This window comes from Schistocerca piceifrons, chromosome 5, assembly GCF_021461385.2.
Source record: "Schistocerca piceifrons isolate TAMUIC-IGC-003096 chromosome 5, iqSchPice1.1, whole genome shotgun sequence".
Taxonomy (NCBI): Eukaryota; Metazoa; Arthropoda; class Insecta; order Orthoptera; family Acrididae; genus Schistocerca; species Schistocerca piceifrons.
In genome coordinates this window covers 374,661,268-374,685,861 of record NC_060142.1, presented here as the reverse complement: position 1 = coordinate 374,685,861, position 24,594 = coordinate 374,661,268, and the positions used below count along the sequence as shown (strand labels likewise).

Sequence of the window (24,594 nt, the reverse complement as noted above, 5' to 3'; positions counted from 1 at the left end):
CAGAAACATAAAAAAAAGTGTTGAGAAATTCTCTTAGAAGAAAACAAAAATAAACAGTTGTTATATCTCATTCATTTTTCTGGGTGCAAAAATGCAGATGACAGTAAAATGCAAATGTGTTTGAAACAGCACAGTCAGTATGACGTACTTGGCAGTGCTATTGTGGAAATGGTAAATATAAAGTTAACAGCGATTCAAGTTATGAAGAGAAATAGGACGATTTTAGTGGCAACGAAGCAATTCATAGCGATGCAGTCTATTAGCACTGCATTACGCGGAGCACAAGAATGTGACAACCACAGCTGACGTTATGTTTCTACAAAGATAATTGTAGTACACTCCTAAAAACAGATGTTGTTCACAAAAACTTAACTATTGATTCTTTTTTCCAAAAATAAAATTTGTACAGTAGTAACAGCTGTACACAAATTCAAATAATAAGTATGTGTTTACAGTACAATGTAGTATCACATACTACTACCACTGGTAATCAGTCTATATGACCCCTCTGCCACTGTTTACATCATATATCATCAACAGTGTACCTTAAGGCAATCATATCTTGACATGTTGCTGCGATTTTTCCTTCTACTATCCTTTCAAGTACAGGTTGCATCAACAATGCAAGCCACAATATTTTCCTAGTCATGCAATAAAACCATATAATTTAGCAACTGTGGCTATTTCACATCTAACCATTGTTGCTATATACTCTGATATTTCATTTTGTTTTGGTTTTTTTTACAGAGAATATTAATTGCAAACAGCTTTCGGGGGAAAAATATTTTATTGCAACAAGGACTGAAGAGTTATCATGGCAAATTAAAACAGTATGTGACAATCAACTCAAAACAACATATCCCTTTCTTGCATCTAATCTCTGTGATTGACCAATCCAATCTTAATCATGCCTACTCAAACCAGTAAATCTACAGTCTCTCTGTGCTTCATCTCCAGTACTTCAAACTGATTGGTGATCTTATAGCAGGGATGCCCACTAAAGATACAGAGTTTGATAACTCAGGTCTTGAGTAGAAATCTCTGTAACATTGTTATGAAAAGGATAGTTACTACTCACTATATAGCAGAGATGTTGAGTCACAGAGGGGCACAACATAAAGACTGTTGGAAAATGAGTTTTCAACCAACAAGGCTTTCATCAAAATAAGACGACAAGACACACACACACACACACACACACACACACACACACACACACACACACACACACACACACACACATGCTCCTGCACACTCACACACACGCAATCACAACTCACACACATTCCATCCAGAGTTTTCCTTTGTTTATTCTCTGTAACATGATAGATATTGTGCATATGCTAATTATTTTATTGATTTATAACAATTTGTAAACAAAAATTACTGAATCCTAATAATTCATTAAATGAACTTGTGCTATGTTGTAGCCACCACTGCAGAGCTATGCAAATGGGGAGATCCTTGGCTACCACGTAAACTACCGGCAAGTTTCTGGACCAGGCGGTCAGGGGCAGCAGCTGCAGCGCACTGTCAGGGGTGCACATAGGCTGGAAGTGCTGCTCACTTCCCTGGAACACTACACACGCTATGAGGTTACTGTGCGTGCTTTCAACCAGGTTGGCTCAGGCCCTGCATCACCACCTCATTTTGTCACCACTCTCGAGGGTGGTAGGTAAATATTGCATGGTTTGTGTTTTCTGATGCTTATCATAGTACTTATAAAATAAAGTCAGGTATTATTTGAATGGGGTAAATTAATACAAACATGAATAGAAGTGAATGATACTCTTAATAAATATCAATGTAAGTCACTAGTACAATATCATAAACAAAGGGAATCACACATAGTTTCCAATATAAAGTGTTGCCCAGCTCTCATCTATGCAATATATAATATATATTAGTGAGGAAGAAGTCACAGCAAGCAAGCGCTAACTGGGTTTTTAAATTTATTCTATTGCTCTCTGCCGGTTTTCTACGTTCTTGCATACGTAAATGGAGGGTGCATATTTAGTGCAAAACAACAATTTATGGTTACTTATGCCTTCTGCTTTCTTCTTGCCAGTATAACTGCAGAATTATTACCAGAATGCATATTAATTCACTTATTGCTGATATTCAATGATCAAGATTTTATAATCTCATTATGTAAATATGTAAATATATCACTGATTTAATGTACACAACTCTCACCATGAATATCACAAGGAGGAAACCTTCAGGAGAGCATAAGAAGTCAAGTTACACATTAACAAAAGAGAAGCACCTGTTGAAATAATAATTTAACACTACACTGTTACATAAAAACTGTATTTAGAAAGGCTAAATTTAACACGTAAGAAGTAGTAAGTCAGCTACCAGTATACTTTAAAAAGCTGCTGCGTCCTCAGTTGTGTTACATTGTCCTCTTTAAAATTCTGGCACAACACATATAATTGACCATTTCCTGTTTACCAAAAGACTGACAGTCAACTATATTTGTAACAACAGAAGCCTGAAGATGTACTTTTCATGCAATCAGTCCTCCAATATAGATGATGATCATGTAATTTGTAGAAGCCACTAACAAGATATATTTTGCTTCGAATTTGTAGGTATTGTTGTGCTACAGAGTAGGAAAGGAGAAGAAATCAAAATTTTTCTTAAGTTCATGCTATCAGAGATAGCCACGTGCAACACCTGACAGAGGTGGTGACAGCTATGCGGTGTAAAGAAACAAGCAACACTGTAAGCTGGTCACATACATAAGCAGCGCATGTTGCTCCATCGGCACCGACTGCCAGGCATGAGTTACACATTTAGCAAAATACCCACAGAGAGAGAGAGGGGGGGGGGGGAGGGGGAAGGGGGGGACTGATTATATTCGTTAGCTCTCATTACATGAAGCAACAAGCTTTATCTCAGATGCAATAACACCTTTCAGAGACTTGACAGCGCAGTTGAGAGCCTGTAACAAACTGTTAAGCTAACACAGTGGAATGAGGACCAGTGCCCACAAGCAAAGGAGGGGGTCACATTCAGTTGTAACAAACGAAGCCTCACATCAATCACATCCCACCCGTCTCGATAAATATTGCAGGTTTCCAGCTCTGTATTCTGTTGGGCATTAGAATCAATGGTGTTTGTACTGAAGCACCCAGTTCAATGACTATTATGTAGTGACATTGATGTATTAGATGTTCAGCACATCTCAGGAACATGCAGCTTGCCATTCCCAAGTTGACAACATCCAAGTAACCATGATGTGTTGGGCATGGTGGTCTAGTGGTAAAGCATTTGCCTGGATATCAAGAGGTCACAGAACTAAATTCCAGTTGGTCCATGCATTTTTCAGCCTGCATTTTAACCCAGCCTTCACTTCACAATGATGTGTGGAGTCACCAGAAATGATACATGGTTCAGAATTCTGTCAAACTGTGAGCCCCCTTTCCCCAGTTGGAAAATTGGGGCATGTTAGGGACACGCAAGTGGCTGAAGTGGAGTCCAATTGAAAGGCTTGCATCAGGCCAGTGAGCCACATGAAATGATTAGTTGTTACCATGACCTGCCACTCACAGGACTTCACATTGGCCGTCAACTAACATATCACTGATGGGGAGACTAAGATCTACCAAAACCAGTGCATCACACAGTGCTTAACACACTAACATCATCATCATCATCAATTCTGTATGAAAGAGTCATTTGGTGCTGCTGTTCCTGATCATTGCAGCAGAAACTTCTGGGGGCCAAGGGCCAACCTAAATGGGGTGGGGAGATCATGATCAGTTGACCACATGACTTCTGAAAGCGTGGCACATCCCAATGGGTCACTGTGGGTCATCGCCATCTTGAGAACTGGATAAAGTATGCTCAAGTGCAGTGTGGGGCACATGCAGCCTCGCCTGTAGACTGTCAGACAGCAGCTAATAAGACTTCAGCTGAGTTGCAGAGTAATGGCCTTGATGATAGCCATTTGAGCTGACAACAGGAGTCAGCGGAATTCCACTGTGTCACTGGCACAAGGTGTCACCCAAGGCTGACAAAAAGAAACTGAACTATAAATCAGAATCAATAAATGTTAACTTTCTAATCATGTTTTATTTGTGCCAAAAGATGCTCTACAGGTCCACATCACCATCCTGCAAGCTAGATGTGACTCTGCTCAACATCCACAAAGTTTGGCATCAGAAATGGTTCTTCAGCAACATCAACATGACACTGATGTTCTTTAGTGACCAGCTATGACTGCAAAGCAGTGAGTCAAAAGAGCATTTTTTACTGGCCTTTTTATTTTGTTGTTTTGTAATGGCCAGGTTTGGACATAGAGATTGGCATATAATGTGGAAAATTACTTTTGTAAAAACCTACAGATCTATCACAACTTCGAGGCAACAGCAAGGAAACTTATTTGGTACCCATGATGCATAATAGCTATAATTTGAATGGATATAGTGTGCCATGTATTATAATGGTGCTAGTAACTTGCACCACTTGTAGGCATTGTGATCATGCAGCACATGATTGTACCAAGTGCCACTGGTCAATGAGACACAAATATTAGTTAAGATTATTTGTATGAGTTTTGGGTGTGATAGTCTGTTGAGCTTGCTTTTAAAAGAGGCAGTGTTCATTATTAATCTTGTAAGTGTAAAAGTAGTGTGAGCTAGGAAGTCGAGATTAGCATGGAAGGTCAAGGCCCCTATAATGTCACCCCTTAAGCACAACAAGTAGTAGATCAATAATTTATTCAAGACGACATTCATTAAAACAGCTAACATACAATCAACACGTGGCCATCTTAAAACAATCTCCAAAATGACCAATGGCTTCCTTCTCAAGCAATCAGCAAATTAGAATTACTTAATGAACAATGTGTTTTGCTCCTTCGTCCCCTCAAGCATGTCCTAGCACCTCGCAGCGAGTCCCACAACCAACTCCCTGACCGCAAATACCTGCCACCAGATCACAACAGGGGCAAAGATCATAGAACAGCCAGATAATTGATAGTCGTCCAAAGAGATGGTGTGCCAGAAAAGGCGCACCACAGCTCAACCTCCCCCGCTCAAACCTGTCCAGCTTCCCCCCCCCCCCCCCTCCCCTTTTGTCTTACCACCGCTGAAAGAAGGGAAAGAGACTTATCTGACAGGCTTGATTTAACTAAAGTGTACTCTGAACCTCTTGCCCGTTGCAAGCTCCTTAGCTAACAAATTAGCAGGACCTAAGACTCTGGTGACAACACACAGTCCCAAGTAATGCTGCACAAACTTACGAGTTCCCATAGCATGAGCATTCCGACCAGTGATGTTCTTAGTAAACATCTCATCCCCCGGTCTTAGCCTGAAAAACACTTCTGTCTTGGTTATAACATTCAGCTTGCCGACGATGGGCTTGTCGGGTTCAGCTAAACTGGTGGCTGTCCGACCTTTGCTTAACGTGATTCAGAAGAATAAAGACCTTCAGTTCAGCAACAATAACTTTATTGCAAGCGCGTATCTGACGACGCCCAGCCTGCATGGACTGATGGGAGTTACGAAATTTGCTTCCGGCCTATACAGAAGCATCCTTAATCTTCGGAAAACTTCCGTAGTTAGGAGAGAAAACAGTACTCGTCCACACAGGCCAGGAGGCACGGAACTACTAACTAACTCAAAAAACAAGGAACATTAATAATAAACAGAACGTATATAAAAGCTAGAAAACACAGCGCCTCTAGAGGCTGGGCGCGGAACTACACAAACGTCGTGTACATTAATTATGACTGCACAGCACTGCACGGACACACGCGCACACACCACACACACACACACACACACACACACACACACACACACACACACACACACACACACTCCAGCGAGCTTGAATTAGCCCGCGGCAGCGTCGCTACATCAGCCCCCCGGGCGGAAGCGGAGCGTCGGCGTCGAGATACCACGTCGGAAAGTGCACCCGACATCCAGAACAGATCGTCCTCGTCGGTGGAGGAGGAACAGCGCCAGGAGGCGGATGTTGTGCTGCGTTGGGCGGCGGATGTTGAAGAACCGGCACCGGAGCTATGGCGTCAGTGTCTGGAACAGCGGTAGGTGGATGCCTACGACGAGGTGCCGCTAGTGGTGTGTCAGGAAAAACATACGCAGGTTTAACCAGATTCAACGCAACAGTCGTGGTTTTGCCGTTCACTAGGATATCCATCGTGTGGGCACTGCACCGTAGCACTTCATATGGACCAGAATAAGAAGCTTGTGGAGGCGGTTTAACGCCCTCAGTGCGGAGCATGACGTGACAGCATTGTTCCAGGTCCTGGTGCACGAAAGTGGGCGGCTTGCCATGACGTGTGGCTTTCGGAGGGCGAATCTTTGATACATGGTCCCTCAAGCGTTGCAAGAAATCCGGCTGGCCAGTAGCAACTGTCTCTGTGGAATCAGCGTCTACAAAGTCACCAGGAAGGCGCAGTGTTTCTCCATAAACCAGTTCTGCCACTGACGAGCCCAGGTCTGGTTTGAAAGTCTAGTGTTTCTCCATAAACCAGTTCTGCCGCTGACGAGCCCAGGTCTGGTTTGAAAGTCGTCCGTAAGCCTAACAAGACCACTGGTAGTGCGGTTGTCCAGGTTTCTTCGCGGCACATCAGCGCAGCCTTCAAACAACGGTGCCAGCGTTCGATCATTCCGTTGCTTGCTGGGTGATAACTTGTGGTCTTATGGTGGGTGTAACCACAGAACTTGGTCAGCTGTGAGAACAGGTCTGATTCAAATTGCCGTCCGCTGTCAGTGGTAATATGTAGTGGGCACCCAAATCTTGCCAACCAAGTCATTGCAAAAGCGGAAGCTAATGTGTCTGCTGTGATATTATCCACCGGCACTGCCTCCGGCCAACATGTAAAACGGTCGATCATTGTAAATAGATATCTTTGTCCGTTTGAAGGTGGAAGTGGTCCAACTACATCCAAATGAATGTGGGCAAAGCGAGCGGTGGTAACAGGAAAATCGCCGATCGGTGCATGTACATGGCGGTCAATCTTGCAGCGTTGGCACTGAAGACAAGATCGAACCCACTTGTGGCAGTCTTTTTGCATGCCCAGCCACACGAAACGTTGCGATACTAGGCGGAATGTCGGGCATACCCCTGGATGGCACAATCCATGTACTGTATCAAAGGCTTGTCTTCTAAAAGCCGGCGTCAGAAAGGGACGAGGTCGGCCGCTAGAGACGTCGCAGTATAGCTGTGTATCTTCCCCCGGAACATCAACGAGTTCCAGTTGCAATGCAGAAGCCGTATCTTTAACATAGGCAAGGAGCTCTTCGTCGTCTCTCTGTGCCTGTGCCAGTGCAGGAAAGTCTATGGTACTGGAAACACTGCTGATCCGTGATAGGCAATCCGCAACAATGTTGTCGATCCCAGAAATATGTCTAATGTCGGTAGTAAACTGGGCCATGAACTCAAGGTGCTGAAATTGACGGGGAGAGCAGTTGACATTATTCCGACGGAAGGCAAACGTGAGTGGCTTGTGGTCTGTATATATCATGAAAGTTCGCGCTTTCACTTGGGGGCAGAAATATTTCACTGCTTGGTATACCGCCAGGAGCTCACGGTCATATGTGCTCCATTTTCTCTGTGCAGGCGAAAGCTTGTGGGAATAATATGCCAGTGGCTGCCATGCATTGTCCGACCATTGTTGTAACATGGCTCTGATCACCGTCTGGCTCGCGTCTACGACAATTGCTAATGGCGCGTCAGCCCGTGGGTGTGCGAGAAGCGTCGCGTCGGCCATGCTCTTCTTTGTTGCCTCGAACGCAGAACACATGTCCTCTGTCAACTGTATCAGAGACTTGCTATTTACTTTAGGGCCTGAAAATGCCGCCGTCAAAGGTTCCTGCAGCTCCGCAGTGTGAGAAAGGTGTCGTCGATAAAAATTGAGCATCCCCAAACAACGACGTAATTCTTTGATCGTAGTTGGTCGGGGTAGCTGCAAGATAGCGTCCACCTTCTCGGACAGAGGAAGAGAGCCTTCAGCAGAAATCTTATGGCCAAGAAATGTCACCTCTGACTGCCCAAAAACACACTTGTCCACGTTCAAGACGACACCGTAACGCTCCAATCGCTCGAAAATCTCTCGCAGATGTTGTCGGTGTTGTTCATGGTCAGCAGAGAACACTAACACATCGTCCAGGTAGGCGAAACAAAACGGTAGCCCCTGGAGAACCGAGTCTATAAACCTTTGCCTGGTCTGAGCGGCATTGCGTAAACCGAAAGTCATAAATTTGCTTTCAAATAAACCGAAAGGCTTTATTATTGCAGTCTTTGGAATGTCGTCATTGGCCACCGGAATCTGTGTATACACTTTAGCGCAGTCCAGAACTGTGAACACCATGGCACCATGTAAAGCGTGATTATAATCCCCGGCACTGTTCACGCGTTAAGCGCACGGTAGTCACCGCATGGGCGCCAAGCTTCACCCTTCTTTGGAACAAGATGTAATGCGGAGGACCACGGGCTCTTAGATGGCCGCATTATGCCCTCGCGAATCATGGCGTCAAATTCCGCCTTCAGTATCTTCAATCGGTCTGGAGCGAGACACCTAGGTCGGCATGCTACTGGGGGACCATCAGTCATTTGAATGTGATGCACCGTGTCATGTGGTATGAACCTGGGAGCGCCGGGTGGCCTGGTCAAGTTCGGATAGTTAAGCAGTAATTCAGCGTACTCACCCTCCGTAGCATTGACCAACTTGGCACTGTGCGTTGTGGTGTTGCGACGGAAACCCTTGACTGCTAAGCCAGTGACGCTGTCTACCAAGCGTGCGTTCGCGACGTCCAGCAGCAGGTGATAGTGTGCCAGGAGGTCAGCCCCGACGATCGCCTCTGTGACGTCAGCCACTGTAAAATCCCACTCGTACACACGACGTAGGCCGAGATTAAGCTCCATCCTCTGTGTGCCGTATGTTGCGATGGAAGACGGAAGGCAGTTGGCGGGCGGCAACAATGTATGGCTGTTCATGGTATGATACTCAGGTCCGAGCCAGTGTCAATTAAAAACTTTATGCCGGAACTCCTATCGGTAACGAACAGGCGCTTGGAGGATAACTGGCAGTCGGTTGCGCCTCTTGTCAACTGCCGGTGGCATTTGGGTGTGAGCATGGCGATGTGCACTTCCTTGCCGGATCGCCAAATCGTCGGTGGTACCAGCACAACGGTACCTTGCCTTGCGGAGTGGTAGTACCGCAGGAAGATCTGCTTCTTGAACGCCACCGTCTGTATCAGCTTCTTGTATTGTCATCGTCGTCACGTGCGAGCAGCGCACTGACCTGGGTGCACAAAAGCTCAACCTTGGCAGCGAGTGAATCATGATCGGCCCATGCTACAGACGCGGTACTGTTTGCACTGTTGTCCAACGCCGCGACTGGGCTGACCTGAGCCGGTGTGATCGCGTCCTGAATCCGGTCTGCTAGCTGCCCCACGTCATCCAGCGGCATGTCCGTTTGTGAGGCGATTATGGCTTTTATTTGCGGCGGCAATCTACTGCTCCACAGCGTTCTGAGCAGACTGTCTGGCACAGTAACGGTGTCGACTTTACTGCGTAGATGTCTCAGGTATTGAGAAGGCTTCCTGTCGCCAATTTCTTCCTGCGGCAGAACCTGACGTATCCGGTCCTCTTGTGACGCGGCCACCCGTCAAATCAACTCTGATTTTAGCCTGGCATAAGCTCCAGCCAGCCTCGGATGGTGCTATGATTATGTCCTGCACCTCAGCTGCATAACGTTGGTCGCGTTGGCTCACAATCACACACACCGGCGAGCTTGAATTAGCGCGTGGCAGCGGCGCTACAGGCTTACTCCATTTTATTTCAAGCACATTGCAAATTTTCCCTAAGGGTATCCAGAGTAATGGAAAATGGCAACACGTCATTGATCTGCCAAAATTTGGAGAGAGGGGAATTGACCGTATATGGAAACATTAACTCAGCCAGAACTGCCCTAGAAGTTTTATGCTGGGCCATGTTGAACGCGGAATTTAACCACGGGAGTGTAGTATCCCACCTACTGGAGGATTTGGCATGGTAAATTATAAGCACTGCCTTTAGGTTACAGTTAACCCTTTCTGCCAAGGATGATTGTGGATAGTAAGGGGTGGTTGTAATATGCCTGATTCCACTATGTAAGCAAAACTGTTTATACTCTCTTGAAACAAAGGCAGGAGCATTATTGCTAATGAGTTGTTTTGGGGGGGGGGGGGGGGGGGGAGGGGGCAAACCATGAAAAAATATGGGTCAGATGATGTATGGTTACACTCGCAGTGATCCCAGTACTGGGCAGCAACCATACAAAATGCAAAAAGTCGTCCACAACGACGAAACTGTAATGGTACATTCCCTTAGTCCTAGGCAAAGGTCCTACAAAGTCAATAAACATCTTATCCTTCGGTCACTGCCCTCTTTGAGATTGAGGTAGACCCAAAGGGGGATGAAAATTGGCCTTGCTCCTACAGTCATCACACTGACTGAAGAGCTGCTGCACATCACAGTTCAGAGAAGGCCACGTCACATGGGCCCACACCTTGGCCAAAGTTTTATAGAGGCTGAGGTGCCCGCCTAGTACAGAATTACGGAAATATTGAAAGAGAGGTGAAACTAAATCAAGTGGTAAGCAAATCCTAGCATCTCTGGGCTTACCAACCTCTTTACAGAGTATCCCACTCCTTAAAGAGTAACCAGGCAGGCCTTCGCCAACAGTAACCTTCCACTAGATCGGACCCAAATACAGATCCTCATTCTGCTTGGTTTTAAGGTCAATGAATAATTGAGGGATCTCTGTGAGCTCACTATTCACCACTTGACTAGCTGAGTCATACTCTCCCGCATGGTTGAGATTTGAGGTCTTCACTAGACATCCTGCTAAGAGCATCAGCTACCTGATTGTCGGAGTCTTTAATATGATGCACCTTAAAAGGAAAGGCTGAAATATGGACTGCCCACCTAAAAATCCTTCTGGTATTTTGAGGCCGCACTAGGACCCAACTCAGTGCTTGATTGTCAGTTTCGAGGATGAACTACCTATGTTCTAAATAAAATCAAAATTTCTCCAAGGTGAAGAGCACTGCAAGAGCCTCACACTCATAAGCAGAATAGTTTAACTCTGGAGCGGTGAGCTTCCTTGAAGCAAAGGCAAGGGGGCACTTCATGCCCTGATCGTCTTGAAGAAGGACAGCTGCTATCCTGACATTGGAAGCATCAGTTTGGACTCGAAAACGTTTCTGGAAAACTGGAACTGCCAAAATAGGAGGGTTCACAATTCTGTTCTTAATTGCCTTGAAATCACTTTGTTGGCTGTCTACCCTGATAAACTCTTGGCCTTTCTTTCACAAGTCATTTAGAGGTGCAGCAAACTAAGTGAAATTAGGGATGAACATGTGAAAATAATTCTCCATGACAATAAAACACACGACCTGCTTCTTTGTCCTTGGAGGCAGAAATTTCTTAATCTCACTGGTCCGCTCTTGATCAATTCTAACTCTTTCACCTGAGACAAGATGGCCTAAAAATGAAACTTGGTGTTTAGCAAGAGTAATCTTAGCCAGCTTAACGGTCAATCCAGTGGAACGAAATCTACACAACACCTGCTCAAGATGGGAAAGGTGTTCTTTGGAGGTTCGGCTATACACCACAACTTCATCCAGATAGTTATACACACACTTAAGTTTTAAATCTCCCAAGACATGGTCCAACAAGCTTGACAATACTGCAGCGCCAGTAGCCAAACCAAAGGGAACACTGTTAAATTCAAAGGGATTCCAGTCCATGCAGAATGCGGTAACATGTTTTGATTCCTCACTAAGGGGAATCTGATGATAAGCTTGATTAAGATCAAGAACCATCTCGCCCCTGAAAACCAAATAAAACAATTACAAATATTGGGTAAGGGAATGGATTCCAACATAACCTTCTTATTCAATAACCAATAATCAACTACAGGTCTATAATCCTTACCGCTGGCTTTAGGAACAAGAAATATTGGTGAAGCGTAAAACAAGGTTGATGGTCTGATAAGGCCCTCCTGCAACATAGTGTCATATGGCGACTGCCAAACTGGTAGCCCATCATACAAATGAATGTGATATTCAATCAGGCTAGTTACACCAAGTTCTCAGAAAGCACGTCAGGAAACTCATCTAACAGTTCTATTAACTGATCCACAAGATCATCAGGAAGGTGACTAACCTCCAACCTGTTGGCTTTGCTGCCTACCATACTGACCAAGTTAGAATGGTCACATGCACACAGCACTATCTTTTCCTGCGGTCTCAACTTAAAGCTTAATGTGTGACTAGTGTAGTCTAATACCAACCCGGTGTGCTGAATGAAATCGCAGCCCAGGAGTAAGGCTATGGCTAACCCCTTACCCACCAACAAGATAACTGGCCATGTAAAATCACAGACTGATAGGCTACCCTGCACTTCTCCCACCACAGGCAACTTGTCCCCAATCGCAGCGTGACAGTTCTGCCAGGTAGGTCCCACAACAGATAACCTAATCAATCGATGTAACTCCAAATACCATTTATGGTCAGTCAAGGACACCGAACTTCTGGAATCAAGCAGTCCACAAAGGGGCTCTGTTCCCACACTAGTACAAATGTAGGGGAGAGGGGGCATACCGGGAGCACAGATGTGTGCACATCAGAAGGGTAGCTTATGATCACTACCTCCTCTCTTCCTATGGCATCAGAGATTTGCCTGCGATCCCTTAAGAATAGGGCAATTGCACACTAAGTGATTAGTGTCGTCACAGCAAAAACAATGCTTCCTAGTCTGCACAACAGGCTCAGCACATAACTTGCTATTCACTGGAACTAAAGATACTGTCCCTGTGCTATAATTAGTACTACACTGGGGATCAGTGAACATGAGGGCCTGAATTGACTCCACTACTTGGTCTAACTCCGAACAGCTTAGTCAGTCATCTAGCAAAAACTAGCCGTGACTGATCATCAGGGTGCATCCCCCCAAGAACGTTAGATATGACAACGGACTCAGCCATAGACATATCCAGAGCCAACATTGCGTTGCGGACCCCCTCCATGTATTGTTCTAATGTTTCAGCAGAGCCTGCACTTGCCAAAAAACTTGCGCACAAGTTCGATTCACATTCGTGCTGACAATTTCCTAGCTATAATTATAGTCCTCAGATATTTAATAGACTGCTGACTTGTTAAACTTCCAAAACTAATACATTTAACACTCCTTTAGTTAAGGGATACAGTAGCAAGAGAATTACCTTGTGCGGGACATGCAAGGTATCAGCCTGAACCTCCAACTTGGCTAATAACCACAAAAGCTCTTGAATCTGACACAGATAATTCCAACAATCCAGTAAAAAAACACATAATGGGATTGGGCAGTTCAGCAAACCCATCGAAGCCTACCTGACTGCGATCCTTTATGTCACAATTCTGAGTGTAGCTAGGCCCTGACTACCGACATCCCCTTGTCCTGAACTAGCGTCTTCCATATTTAAACTTAGGGCCATGGTTCTGGTTTGCAAATTTTGCACATGACTCGTAACCTGTTTTATTTTCTGCCTCTTGGAATCTTTAACTACCACGCAATCAAAATCTCTTAAATGGTTCCCCAAATGAACTAACTGGGAATGTATACGAGATATTTGCCTATGTGTTGGCTGGCTATCCTCTAAAAAGGCAAGGTTGTGGTCTATCTCATCAATGGCACTCAAAATAAACAATGCAAATGGTTCCACAAAATGAAGGCACCAAAACCACTTACAGCTGCAATGGAGAGCATTGTTCGAGATGGTCTCAAGGAAATGGTCTTGTCCAAGAAAACAGGTACCAAAGCAAGGCGACGAGTAGCACCCAGAGTTGACATCAGAAAGCTGCACCACAACTCACAACCATCCTGTGAGGTAGTCCGGCCGCGCCGCTGCTGGCCGAGTCCACGTGTTTTGCTCCTTCGTCCCCTAAAGCACGTCCTAGCACCTCGTACCAAGTTCCATGACCAACTCCCTGACTGCACATACCCACCACCAGGTCACAACAGGGGCAAAGATCATAGTACAGCTGGGTAATTGATAGTCGTCCAAAGAGCTAGTGTGCCAGAAAAGGCACACTACAGCTCAAGTAGTATCAAGTTGCAAAAAGATACTGGAAACACGACCAGGTAATACGAGTGATACTGTAGCCACTCTTGTGGAGCAGGTATCAAAATTGTCCAATAAGCTTGTATAATTTTGGGATGGACACTGTGCATCTCTGGAATGGATTAATCAGAGCAACTTTAGAGATAGTGGATGAGTATGATATTAATAGATCAACATATGATCACAGCCTTAAGCAAACCATCAACACATCTGCGCTATGTAGTTTGTCACTTCAAAGATAGTGAACAGGAAGCCATGGAAACATTGTTATTAGAAAACTCAGACTTGTTTAACTCACATGGTCCACTGTCAGCAACACTCATAGCGTGACTTCACATTCCAACAGGCGATAATACACCAATCTACAAGCCGTATACAATAGTAAAGCACCTGCAACCACTGCTTGATTAATTTATATGTCAACAACTAACTGAAGGCATCATTGATCATTGAACATTGCGATAGCCAATGGTCAGCCAATATTTTCATCATACTGAAAAAGTCATCCGATGGCTTCTGTTGTGGCTAGCATTTCCTAAATGTGCACACTATAAGAGATGCCTGACCAATCCTAAACATCATGGAAATATTAGACAAGTAGAAATAATATCTTAAAAGGTTATAACCAACTTGAAGAATTTCCAGACGACAGGACTAAATAGCATTTGCAGCACCCTCACATGATTATCAAAACCACAGGAAGCCATTTGGATTATAAAATGCTGCTGCTACATTCCAACACTTGCTAAATGGAGAACTCCATGGGTTGAAACCAAACATATGAGTGATATATCTTTGTGATACAGTAGTCTATTCCAGAAACATAGAACAGTGTGTTAAATGCTTTGATGATGTGTTCAAAAGACTGAAAACAAGATGTCTTACACTTATCGTAGAGAAGTGTCATTTTGTCCACACAAAAGGTAATTAACTCAGACATATTATCAGTCAAATTGGAGGAAGGATGGGTCCTCATTTCATGTCATCCATGCACGATTTTGTAACACCACAGATACATACAGTTGCAATCACTTATCATACATTTTTAAAAGGCTTTGCTGAAATTGCAGAACCATTAACTCAGTTACTTTGCAAGGGAGTTAAGTGTCAGTGGACAAGAGTGCGAAGAAGGTTTACAGAAACTAAAGGAAGAGCTGATGTCAGATCCAGTGGTAGTATTGCCAGATTTCAAGAAGGAATTCATACTTTCCTGTGATGCTAGTAGCTGTATGTTAGGCTGTATTCCGTGTCAGAATTACAAAGGAAAAGAACACCCTGTGACATACCAGTATACATCCATACAGATGAACAAGATTGAACTAAATTACTCAACAATGAAAAAGAGATGTTGGCAGTTATATATGGAATTCCTATTTTTGTTATTCTTTATAAGGACATAAATTTAAAGTGATAACAGATCACGCATCCTTGAATTGGATGTTATGCCTAAAATACTATCCAAATCAATCAGCAAGATGGGTACATTGAGTGAGTTTGATATTGAAGTGTTTCCAATGCAGGAGTAAAGCATACAAACACAGACAGCCTAAATAGAAAAGTAGTGGTATTACAGGCATTAGGTAACAGTCAAGCAGATTGGGAAACGTGCAGGATTCGAACGCAGTCTCAGTTTATAGCACATGAGGGCTTACTGTGCTGATCTACACACTGAGATTCCTGCAACACAGAGAACTGAAGTATTACAATAGGTGCATCACCTGGCATTATTCATCATGGTGACAGGAGCACACCTGGTAAATTAGTTGCAGAAAAGTTTTGTGGTAAAATAGTGTATTGACATAGAGTAATAAAAAACTGCACCCCATATGTGCAAAGAGCAGATTTAAATCATCAGAAAGTATAGGTACAGAGGTCAGCAGCAGTTGAAAATCTGTTTCAGATGGCAGGACTTTATGCATTAGGACCTTTCAACAGAACTCCAGCTGGTAACAAATATATTCCCACAATGATAAATCATTTTACAAGATATCTAGTAATGGTCACAGTTCCAGATGAGAAAGCTAATACTGTTGCACAGGCAATAGTGAACAACTGGTTACTGTAACATGGTGAAATATCAGACACAGGTAAATTTAGAAGGGGGCAGTATACTTTTATTGCTGTGTTGGTATCACTGCATGCAAGTTTTTATTTATGCACATGTTTTGCTGTTTACACTTTGTATATTGTCAAGCAGATTTGAACATACACAGTTGCACTTGCAAATACTTTCACCACTGTACTAGAAGAGTAAAAAGTGGTAAGCATAATTCGTTTAAAAATTACTCATTTAAATGTTAAGAAGGAAATATGAATGTAGTTTGACCATGAATCTGACTTGGACCAATGTCTAATAAACTATTTACAGACATCTACATATGGTGGGGTTTATTGGACAATGTCACATGACTATAAAAGGAGGCTTGGTGCTTTTCTGATGTGCAGTCTTGATGCTCAAACATTTTGGAAATACGGTTGCTGCAGTAAGATCAGGAAAACTGTCATACAGAAAGGCATCAAGCAAATATAACATACCACTCTGAACATTAGATAATAAACACACGATTGGAAAGAAACAGCTAAATAGGCAGTTTGGTGGAATCATAACAGAAAAGGGTGCAAAAGACATGGAAGACAGATTTTTGCGTCAGCATCAAAGCAGAAAATTTGTGTTTATTTTTGTTGAGAGTCCAAATGATGATGGTGTAGAAAAACACCAAATTGCCAGTGTGTTGTCAATTTCCAGAGAAGAAAAAGGGATTATATTGTAGATTTATGATTTATACTATGAACAGATTGTCATTATTAATGAAATATTTTCTAAATATATGTGTCATTTTTCTTTTCTAAACAGATGTCAAATGATCTCAGAACACGCGTAAATTATTTTGTTACCATGTGCAAAATATTTTCTAAACATGCAAAAAGAATTTCTGAGCATGTGTATTTTTTACAAAGAGTTTCTGTCAGAAATTATCCTATTAGAGGTAAATCTGGAACTTTGGATAGAAATTCAATGAGTGTCCTAGATTCCTCCATCATATGGTATAACAACAGACAACCTGATTCATTAGGATGTGGTTACTTACATAATATTTTTGGTTCACATTCTTTGATTATATTATTCTTCAATGACATCCCAAATATCTCACACTTTTTGTTGTGTGAATTTAATATTATTGGGAAGCTCCCTTAAAGAATATTAAAATTCCATCTCATATTATCCCATCTTATGGTACAAAAATTTGGCATACCAGAGAGCATAATCATAGATCAAGGGACTAACTTTGTGTCTAATCTGATGAAATAGTTATGCGATTTACTGCAAATCAAGAAGCTACACACTTGCCCATTCCATCCACAAGCAAATAGATGAATGAAAAGAGCCCACCACACAATATCAAAAATACTAAGCCATTATGTGAATAGCCAACATGTAGACTGGGATACATGCAGTCAGTGCTTATGATTCAAAAGAAAACACAGGAACATTTTTTCACCATACAAAGTAGTGTATGGGCAGAAAATGCCATCACCTTTTGACATGATACAACCAAAATTAGGGACACAAGGTGAACCAGGCAACAAATTTGCAAAATGGTTAAGAGTGGTTTGGCAGAGGATAAAACATGCCAACACTGAGGCTTTGGAAAATTAGGAGCGTATTGGGTAATGTGCAAGTAATCTATCACAATATAGGATACAGCAGTGGATATTGCTGACAAGCCCTTATACCCCAAAGGAACTGTATGAAGCCATCACAATGATTTTACCAGTAAATGTAAAACTACCACTACAAACTGAGACATCTGTAGCGCATATCAGTAGAGTGAAATCATTTAAAGGAACAACTGATGCATTATCTAGGTTAATTATGTTAATGTTACTTTTCAACTGCTTGTCTTTGATTCTGTAGGTATACACTGGTCTGAAGGACGGAAGGGATTGATGGTAATTCTTTTTTTCTTACATGATGTTCCAATGAAGGTGTCAAGAAGGATTATCTCGGATGTAGTACTACAACACTTTAGAGGGTGGTTATATGCCAGGGTAGTCCAGACTAACAAAGAGGCTTATTAAATGTAACTATTTATTGGGACAATGGAAGCAATTCAGTGTAAAAGGGAACTCTAGCCCTGCAGCCATCTTTCCAGAAAATTGGAGGCCACTCCATATTTTCACCAGAAACAGTGATTGTCAACTGTTACAGATATGGAAAATCAGCAAGGATGACAAAAATAGAACAGCAAAATAGCAGATTACTAATCAACAGAAACAAGTGCAACATAGACAGGACACACTTTTCAGTTACAGTTACTATCACAGGACAATAGTTACCCTTTCTCAACCAATGTTGTACTGGCTGTAAGAATCAGTATACATATTATCTGTGCAGAATGTAACCTTCCCTAGCAAAACCTTGAATTAAGTCTATTACACTCTTTAGATGAAAGATAATCTGGTAAAAGAGAAGAATTTCAATTGAACAGATGTTGTAACATATGAAGCAATATTGTGAGAAACACCAGCAAAACATAATAACTGTTAGTGCATCCACAAGTGTTATTCTAATAGTAATGCTCATTTGTGCAATTTTTCTCCTTAAAATGCAAAATATCCCATTTAAACGAACCACCAATCCATCAAATACCCATGGAGTAGATACATACTATTGATAAGGATTAAGAATAGACATTTTAGAACTATCAGTAGTAGGGAAATGGACCACAAAGATATTGTAAATTTAGATAATTAAGTTAACACAGGCCAATATTAAGAACCTTATGGTTGAGCTCAATAATCAACCAAGAGATTGAACTCAGTCAAATGTGAAATTGTAAATACAAAACACATACAGATTTGTTTAGTAATGGATAGATTAATTTCTTAAAGAAGAGGGAATGTTATGCCATAGAGCAGAAAAGGGGAAGATATTAAAATTTTTTGCAAGTTCACACTAGCACAGCCACAGACGACCACTTCCTTAATATAGCAACTAGAAACTTGTTCTTTTTCTTCATGATGTTGCAAAATAATGGGCACAAATTGTTAAGCAAACATAGTGAAACAAGAACCACTGACAACTAGTAAAGAAGTGGGCCACATTCAGTCATAATGAACAAATCTTCACATCATTACCTCCTGCCTGTCTCAACAAATGCTACAGTTCTTCAGCTATGAATTCAGTTGATAATTAGGATTAATGGTGTTTGTACCAAAGCAAGCAATATGGGCAAGATGGAATGGGGGCACATGGCTGGGGGCATATGGCTGCTGTTGTGACAAGGCCTGTTGTTGCTGTAGCGATAACCGATGCTGTCCCATGTGATGCGAAGGTTGTACTGCTGCAATGGCTTCCCCATCATCCTGAATACTTGCAGTGTGACTGACAGGAGTTGACTGAGCAACTTCTGATACCTTCACCCATGCAGCAATCTGATTGCCTGTAGCTCATTACACTTCAAAGGACTGTGCTATATTGAGCACATTTGTAAAGGTCAGATTCTCACACTAAAATGCTTTTTTGCAGACTTCCCTATCTGGGGCCAGACAAATAATAATATCATGCACCATGTGATCAGAATAAGATTCGTAATGGGTACTTGTGACAAATTTATGATGACGGCTCAACCCATGTAATTTTGCAGCCCAGGCTTTGTAAGACTGGTTTGGGCATTCCTGACAATGGTAAAATTCAACAAGTGTTGCAATTTCATGCATTCTATCACAGTAATAAGTTGAGAGAAGTTTTTACATTTCATCAAATGATAAGCTGGCTGGTTCTTCATCAAATGATAAGCTGGCTGGTTCTTGCAAAGATGCAAGTTGGAACAACAACTGATACATGTGCAATGAAAGCCAGAAAAGAAAGAAAGCCCTACACAGGTCTGCATCACACATGCAAAAAACATGGAAATGTTGGGATAACAGTGTCTTGTAGAAGTCCCAATCCTCAGCTGGTTTCATCATATGTTGGAAAAGGTGGTGGTTCCACCGACAGAAGAGTAACTTGCCATGAACATGCAAATGTCACTGGATTGAGAGCAGTGGTGAGAGTCTGCTGTTGTTCTGCGAAAGCGTGCTGCTGGGCAAAGATACATTTGAGTACATCTTCCCTTGAGATGTATGTCAGGTGACTTAGCACAGACACTAACACACAGCAAAACCATAACCATCACTCATGACCAAGTTTGTTACAGGAAGAAGAAACACAATTTATGGAGCACAGCACTATATAAAGCCAACATAAGATACAAAGAAGTATAGGCTGCACATAGCACTGAACACACTGAGTCTACAGCAGTAATATGGGCTATAGATTAGGCCAAGCACTTGTTTGAGATCACTTAAATAATGCTATTTCTTTGGCGGCTCACCAGAGCACACCAGGGGGCCAACCCACGTGGTCTATGTAAGTGGACCTGTGAACTGTATTGACACACGATCTCTGAAACTGGATGCTATGTGAATGAAGGAACACCAGCATATTTGTGTGCTATACAGTAAAAGCTATTGTTTCAACACATTTCCACTCTGACGAACTTTAGCATAACAGACAAATAAAAACAGAAACTCCTATTACCTAACACATGCAAACAGGACAATATACTATAATAGAAGGTGACATACAGTTACTTTCCTTTCATAAAAATGTGTCAGCTATTACAATTGTCTCCAATAGTTTCTTCAGACATTCAATTACGGCTATAATTTACACATCCCTCAAAAAAGGAGATAAGAGTGATATCTCACGTAGGGATCATAAGAATAAGATAAAAAGTTTTGGGCATGTACATAAGCATACAGATATTTATTTTCCGCTCACTCAATAAGAAAGAAAGTAGATAATACTGACATCATGCACTGTACAGTGGACTGTGAAATATATATTTATATTAGATTTAGAAATCTGTCTTCAGCAAGTTCAACAGCACAATTCACTGCGGTTAATACTTAAATATTCTTACATTATGATTTGCTTTATATGCATTCTTTTTCTTTCTGCAAATCACATTTCATTAGCTACTTCAAAAAATAATAATTCTATGATGAGTCATTATGTTATTGCTGGTGGCAAAGAATATAAAATACATTAACTCTACCAACTTTTAGATGAAACCACTATTCCACTGAAGAGTATGTTCATTAGAATTCTTAAAACTAACATATTAGGCTTTAATATAATTCATAACACTGTAATATTATAATATTTCATAAAATTAAGTCATTCTATTATATGGCACCAATGGCTTTGCCATAGTGGTTAACACCGGTTCCCATCAGATCACCAACTTTAAGTGCTGTTGGGCTTGGCTAGAAGTTGGATGGGTGACTATTCAGGTCTGTTGAACATTGTTGGCAAGCAGGATGCATTCAGCCCTTGTGAGGTTGATTGAGGAACTACTCGATTGAGAATTAGCAGCTCTGGTCACAAAAGCTGTCAACAGCTGAGAGAGTGGTGTGCTGACCACGTGCCCTGCCATATCTGCATCAAGTGAGGTCTACCAGCTGAGGCTGACATGGTGGTCAGTCGGTACTGCTGGGCCTTCCGCGACCTGTTCAGATGGAGTTTTTTTATCATATGGCACTTAAATAAAATGTTCATTTTTGAAGTATTTCCACATCCCAGAGAGTTTTTTTCCCCCCTGGGATACATGGAATATGTTTCATACATGAAACATTAGGCAATGTATTATCCCAGAACTCCTTCAATGATGACTGATTACCCACACTGGTCTAAATGGCATATTAACAAATTGACCTTTTTCTCAACCAACTAGAGTCTTAAGAATAACCATGATGGGCAGGGATGATCCATGGCTGGAACTTATTTCAGTTATGCACAAATAAAGTACCATAACTAGTCACTGCTGAGTACATTTTTAAAATTCATTAGGTATTTTTAAAATAAACATGTCAGAGAATATTACTGTAATTTTCATATGTGTAGTTCTCTAGTCACTACAAGAGTGAGCATGTAACCAACGATTGAATTTATATCATATGAATAAAGCAATACAAAAGAAGTGATCAAAATATATCATCTCAAGAAGGAAATGTCTCTCCAAAATTAATTCAGAACTTAAACATGAATTCAATAGTGACTGGTTACAGTGGTTTAATTATGTGTAAATTTTAGAACTAGATCCTCTCTTGTCTGCCTTGCTGCTCCTTGAAAAATTATTTTTTCTCACCATACTGATCAAAGCCTAGTAGTTAGCCATCATGACAAGATAAATGGAAGTAGTGAGAAAATGACAGAAATGCAAATTATTATGATAGTTGTTACTGTAGTGATAATAAATCTTGTTGCTTATACATTGCTCTCACTCTCTCTCTCTCTCTCTCTCTCTCTCTCTCTTTCTCTCTCTCTCTCTCTCTCTCTCTCTCTCTCTCTGTGTGTGTGTGTGTGTGTGTGTGTGTGTGTGTGTGTGTATGTGTGTGTGTGTGTGTATTTGCATAAACGGATTCCTATTACATTTGTTACACTAAACCTAAAAATATTTTGAATCAAAACTAGTTTCTTTGTAAAGGAGGAGAGAAACAGAATTCTTACCATGTGCTAAACAGTTCCAGATATGCCTCCACAAGATTTACGCTGTTCAGCACTGTCCCCGCAGAGTATCAGAGTGCGCTGGGATCCACCACCACCAGAACACAGGAATGGTATCATAGATAGCTACAAAGTATTCTACAAGAATGTGCATTCTAGGCATGGTAAGTTCCAGTTCCCCAACACTGTTCTAACTGTATGATTAAAACTGAAATACATTTACCAGTAAATTATAAGCAACAAAATAAAGCAACTGAAAATATTTTCTCTGGCAGAAATTTAGTGAAATGAGTAGTGAAAGTATAAACATTAAATATAAACAGGAAAGATATAAGACTTGTAAACATCAAAATATGAAATAGATATGTGGCCTGTAGTAGAAGCCAACTAAATGAAAAGAGAGTCAAATACGTTTTCCCCATCAGTATCTGGAGCAAACTAAAACACCAATAACAAAGCAAATCAGGATAGTCAGGATTATGCTCAATGGCACTCATTAATGTCAGAGATTATGGGTATAATGTGAGAAAAGGGATTACATGATTAAGGGGGGGGGGAAATACTAGACTTACAACACCAAAGCCAACTGCAATGTACATGTGTCAAATGAAGGTAAAGATAAAACTTAGACAAGTGGGAAAGGCATGTAAATCCAGCCAACTAGCTTAAACTGAATGAAAAAGCTGACTAGCTCATAAAGTAAAGAAAAGTCTTCAATAAACTGCCTGCAAATCAACAAGAGACAGGAGGTTAGACATCCTCTGAAATTCAGACATACATGATAAGAATATCTTGTCACCAATTTTTATGGTTTATCAGAGTATATTGAGTCTATAATTGCAGTTCCTTACTAGAACAGCAGGAAACAGTGATATCAGTAAAACAAATACTCATATACATGATAAATATATATATTTTTTACTTTAATAGGTATCCACATACTTGCAAGTATGTAAATATACTTCAGAAGGAAAACAGTAAGTGAAAAACTAGGTAAGCATCATTTCTTCAGCATGTTTACCCCAATGCATTTATTTGCAACCATTTTAATTATTAATTGTGAAAAGCAAACATCCCTGTCACTGTCACAGTGGCTAATAATGGAAGTAATAGCTTCACTTCTTGCCTAACCTATTCCTTTAATCATTCCACACCTTTAAAGGCTGCCTTTCATGCAGAGATCTACAATACATGATGTAAATGGAGATTATAAGTAATTAACACAAACTTTTAAACTTAACAGTAGTGGAGTAACAGACAACAAAGTGGGCAAGACATGCAAAAGGGATGAATTTGATAAGTGTGGTGGATCTATTGGATGGAGCATTATGTCTTATCTAAGAATATTTGTGGATTTCTGTCTGATTTCACAGTCCTCCCATAATATGGATGGTAGTAATCTGTGACAATTTCTGAAAAGCATATGACACAGTGCCCTACTGCAGACTGTTGACAAGGGTACAAGCATATGGAAATGGTTGCCAGATACATGAGTGGCTTGGCTCAAAGATTTCTTAAGTGATAAACCCCAGAGTGTTGTTCTCAGTGGTGAGTGTTTATCAGAGATGAGTATTGCAAGGGGCACCCCAGGGAAGCATGACAGACTGCTCTTATTCTCTATATACACTATGTGATCAAAGGTATCCGTACCTGGCGAAAAATGACTTACAAGTTTGTGGCGCCCTCCATGGAATTCAATATGGTGTTGGCCCACCCTTAACCTTGATGACAGCTTCCATTCTCACAAGAATATGTTCAGTCAGGTGCTGGAAGGTTTCTTGGGGAATGGCAGCCCATTCTTCATGGAGTGCTACACTGAGGAAAGGTATCAATGTTGGTCGGTGAAGCCTGGTATGAAGTCAGCTATCCAAAATATTCCAGAGGTGCTCTATGGGGTTCAGGTCGGGACTCT

General features: G+C 41.6%; 1 protein-coding gene across 1 annotated transcript in view; it reads left to right on the top strand.

The window, feature by feature from the left end:
• LOC124799311 (Down syndrome cell adhesion molecule-like protein Dscam2) overlaps positions 1-24,594 on the top strand; it is a 250,854-nt gene that overhangs the window by 34,907 nt on the left and 191,353 nt on the right. Inside the window, exons 7-8 of the mRNA XM_047262898.1 lie at positions 1,431-1,671; positions 22,700-22,846. Coding sequence (XP_047118854.1) covers positions 1,431-1,671; positions 22,700-22,846 — 388 coding nt within the window. The remainder of the gene's footprint in view (positions 1-1,430; positions 1,672-22,699; positions 22,847-24,594) is intronic.